General features: G+C 39.4%; 1 protein-coding gene across 1 annotated transcript; it reads right to left on the bottom strand.

The window, feature by feature from the left end:
- Positions 1-310: 310 nt before the first annotated feature.
- Positions 311-4,275, bottom strand: LOC149543485 (uncharacterized). Its single transcript, XM_089798287.1, has one exon. The coding sequence runs from the start codon at positions 2,365-2,367 to the stop codon at positions 559-561; it is 1,809 nt and encodes a 602-aa protein (XP_089654413.1). The 5' UTR covers positions 2,368-4,275; the 3' UTR covers positions 311-558.
- Between the last annotated feature and the right edge of the window lie 290 nt (positions 4,276-4,565).

The following is a 4,565-nucleotide window of genomic DNA, read 5'->3' as shown; positions in this document are numbered from 1 at the left end:
ACTAGGTAATAATAAAACGTAAAAAATTGTATATCCATAAAGATTCTTTGAATAATCCAACTAGAAACATCTCCAAATTAGAAGGAAACTACCAAACGCTTGAAGATACTTCGTTAGAATAATAGCCCCTTTCTTGTTGGATATATAATGTTCAATTTACAATAATTCTATTAATATTAATAAGATAGAGTAACGACAATAAAAAACTGAACATTTTATTAACTACCATTATCAAACTATTAAAAAACAGTCTAAACTACTAGATCATCCCTCTAATCCTCTTCACAAATTACAAATGCCCATTGTCATAGAGTAGATAAGCTCTATATAGAGACATTAAATCAAAACTAATAAATATTTTCATTGTTGATTACACAACGAATTCCACGGCTGAGATAGGAACTTCAGTTTGCACGTACCGAATTCTTAAAATTGCCACCACCCTACACACTCTTGAAAGCATTTACGCGGCTGCTCGAGAAGGATAGCAATTTCAGTAAAATAAAACTCTGATTATATACTTAAATAGACTGGGACTTGCAACGGCAACTAAGCATATCAGCCATTTTTACAGGCAGCCAGAGGTTGTCCGCAGAGACAATCGTTATGAAGAAATGCAGCGGCTGGAAAAACAGAGAGCGCTTTCCCCTGAGGAATCTCTCCGCAAAAATGGTTGAATCTGAAATTTATATGCTTCAGTTTATTCAAGCCGAGAATTTCCCCAGGAAGCTTCCCGCTGAAGCCATTTCTCGACAAATCTAACCATGCCAGCTCTCTCAGATCGCCAATACTCGCTGGAACTTTGCCCTCTAATCGATTTCCAGACAAATCCAGTCGCTTTACAGACTTGAGCATGTTAATTGATGGCGGAATGCTGCCGCTCAGCTGGTTATTTGCCAGAATCAGATCCTTCACTCTTCTTTCTCCGTCCACGAGATCCGGAATGGTGCCGGATATTAAATTGTCCGAGAGATCTAAGTAGTCGAGGCAGCCGCCGGGGGAAGAACAGGCGCCGGAAATATCATCGAGAATTTTGCGGAAGGAGCCGTAGAGCTGATTGGAGTGGAGATCGACGGCTCCGATGACCTGAGGAAACGACATTTCCGAGAGGTTCGATTTCAGGTAATTGTTGTACAGAATAATTCTCTCCAGCCGCGACATATTTGCAAAGACGCCGCCTATTTCTCCAGTAAGGCTGTTGTCGGAGAGATCAATTGACGTGAACATGGAGGTTGCCGAGGGTTTCCAGTCGCTCAGGCGGCCGGCGATTCCGCAGCCGGCGAGATGCACATCGGTCATTTCTTTGGCTGAAATCCAGGCCGGAATGCGGCCTAAATTGAATTTATTGTGCGAAAGATCCAGGCTTAGCAGAGCCGTGGCGTTTGCCAGTCCAGCTGGCAGGGGATCTGACAGAAAATTTCTTGAAAGGTTCAAATACCAGAGCTTCGACATGTTGCAGAGCGATTCAGGGATCGTGCCTTCCAGAAAATTATCATTCAGGGACAGACTGCTCAAGGAACCTAATCGAGCAAGAGAAGACGGAATTTTTCCCGTCAATTTGTTCCGCGCCAGAGAAAGCGTCAAAGCATTTGACAGATTCCCTAGGGTTTCAGGAATTTTCCCCGTCAGATTGTTGCCGGCAAAGTCCACAAACGTCAGGCTTTGCAGAGATCCGAGAAACCCCGGCAAAGAACCGGACAACAAATTCTCATTAAAATCCAAGAACTGCAACGTCCGGAGCTTCTGGACCGACGCCGGAATCGATCCCGTGAGACGATTCTTCGCCAGGTTCAGCTGGATCAGCTGCCGGAGCTCGCCGATTTCGTTCGGGATTTCGCCGCCTAAGCGGTTTCCGTTAAGTGACAGAGTCTGAAGCTGAGTGAGATTCCCGATCGACGGAGGGATGATTCCCGTCAGCTTGTTGTTCTCCAGGTAGAGCTGTTTCAAGCGGGTGAGCTTCCCGATAGAGACCGGGATACCACCCTTGATTTCCCGGAAACCGTTGACGACGAGAACTTCGAGGAACTCAAGCTTTGCGAGAGAGGGAGACAGAGTTCCGCGCATTACCACGGTTTCGTTCCATTCTGCGCGGTTTTGCAGCTCCACCTTCACAACGCGGTTTGTTCTGTAGTCGCATTCCACGCCTTCCCAGCCAGCGCAACAGGATTCGCCATTCCACGACTTGAGGACCTCCGATTTGTCTTCCACGATCAGTGATTTGAAGCTCACAAGCCCCGCCAGATCATCCTCTGCACATTTTGCACTCGTTTCAAATATTTCATCAGCAGAAAACACAGTACACAGAAGGGAGGCAAAAACATTGAGCAAAAGAATGTTTGCAAACAACAACATTTTGCTGTGCTTCATGATTGACAGAAGGTATTTTCAACGCAACGTGGACGACAGAAGTCTCAGTGCATTCAACTCTTGCAGTTGTGAACGGTTTGCTCTCATGCAACTGCATTTTAAACTTGTGCTGCGATCGGATTGGGTTGAGGAAGGAAAGAATGAGAACAAAATGAATTAAAGGGCGTCACATGCAACGTTTCCGTTTTTGTCATGAGATGGTGACAGCAGAGTCAGGGCGTGCTGGGGACTCGAGGGACATGCCGCGCTTGTTATTTGGTGAAGAACGTGCAATGGTTTTCAAAGCTGGCTCAATGGTCACGTGGCGAGTTAGGTACTCTTCAATTTTGGTATGTTCAATTTATGTTTAAATTGTCATGTGTGTTGAATAGCTTTGAGTTTTTTAAATTATTGTTTGGGTTAAAAATGTTTTGGATTTTTGAGATTTTTTTAATGATTTCTTGTGGTCATAGATAGATAGATGGATGATTAGCTTTGAGTTTTTAAAATTATTGTTTGGGTTAAAAAATGTTTTGGATTTTTGAGATTTTTTTAATGATTTCTTGTGGTCATAGATAGATAGATGGATGATTTTTAACGTTCATGAGGTTAAATATTGTCTATGGGGACAACCTTCCAATTAAACCAACTTTGCACAATTTGGTTATTTTTTTGTGCACGCTGATGATGAGCCCACCTAACTTCTCAATGTTCACCTTGTTGAATAAGTTCCGCCAAGAATTGCTAGATATAATATCTATAAATTTTGAATTTGATGTCCTTATATGCCTCACATTCTAATACAAAGTGTTGTTTGGTTTCCACCTTTCCAAAGTTGCAAAGTGTGCAAACTCTCTCTTCCCAAGACTCTTTCAACCTCTTCCATAGTGCAGTTTCAAATCGCAGTTGATGAGAATTAGTTCTGAGTTGTGCAATAAGACTTTTAGCTCTCTAAGAAATGTTGGCCCCTATGTATGCATTTTGGAGTTGATCACATGTGGGGTTGAACTCATTGATATAATAAGTTTTTTGCCCTCCATGATCGTTTCCCCAAATTCTGTTATAGAATTTCTCCATAACAAAGACCTTTATTTCTTTATTATTTGGGGGACACATACTAAAAGAATATTCCATTTGCTCATACAATTGATGTTTTGTTGCATCCATATCTTTTTACGGTTGCACAATATATCATTAAAGACAACTTTAAGCCATCTACCTTCACATATTTCTTCAGTACTTTTTAGATAACTAACGAGGCAAACCATGGCAATTGCCTTGATACATGCAACCCTCACTCTACATAACATAATATTATATGAAACATTGTTTTGGATATGCTAAATTTACGTTGTGTTGAATAGTTTTAAGTTTTTAAAATTATTGTTTGGATAAAAAAATATTCTCGATTGCTGAGAATTTTTTTATGACTTTTAGGTTGTCAAAATATTATGAGAATTATTGATATTTAGTAATATAAATAATGATTATGAAAATCTAGACAAACAACCCATCAATATTATGTCTATATAATCATTTGGTCTTCTTCTCTCTCACAATGTTGGGTTTTTTGTGTGAATCTTAAATTTTGTCATCCTTTCTTCTTCAAATAGGTTATTCAAGACATATACATTTAGAGACCATCTCGTAATTGATCTAATTATCAGTATAAGACAAACCCTCCAAGATATAATGTCATTTCATCTCCACCATTGCTATAGTACAATAACATCTTCTGTGTGCCATTCTTCATAGTTATCACAAATGTAAGTTAGTGCAAACCAATTCTTAGCTAAGCTATTAACATTTTCGTCTTGCATTTTATATTTCTCTCTCGTATGGTTCTTGTTGTGCATGGTCGTATTTAGGATTGAAATGTTGGATATAGTAATTTCTTTTCCTTCCAATTTGTCTTGTGAGCTTGCTTTCATTGACTTTTTCTTGCATGCAATTTTTTTATTGCCCATTTGATGTACTTATGCTTACTATATCTTTAATAAGTTTTCACAATGAGGGTTGGAAAAAAGTGACCCTTTACATCATGAGTTGACTTTGAATGGTGAGTTAAAATTTAACATAAAGTGTATTATTTATTAGTGAGTTAAATTATTATTGTTTGAGTTTTGAACTATCAATGATGTACCACATCAATTATGATTCATGTAAGTTATCTATAAATATTTGATTTTTTGTCCAAACTATATACATCAAGTACAATT

The sequence above is a fragment of the Cupressus sempervirens genome, chromosome 8 (genome assembly GCF_028749045.1).
Source record: "Cupressus sempervirens isolate cs-2001-9-10 chromosome 8, ASM2874904v1, whole genome shotgun sequence".
Lineage (NCBI taxonomy): Eukaryota > Viridiplantae > Streptophyta > Pinopsida > Cupressales > Cupressaceae > Cupressus > Cupressus sempervirens.
Note: the sequence above shows the minus strand (reverse complement) of the source record. Positions and strands in the feature narration are given on the sequence as shown.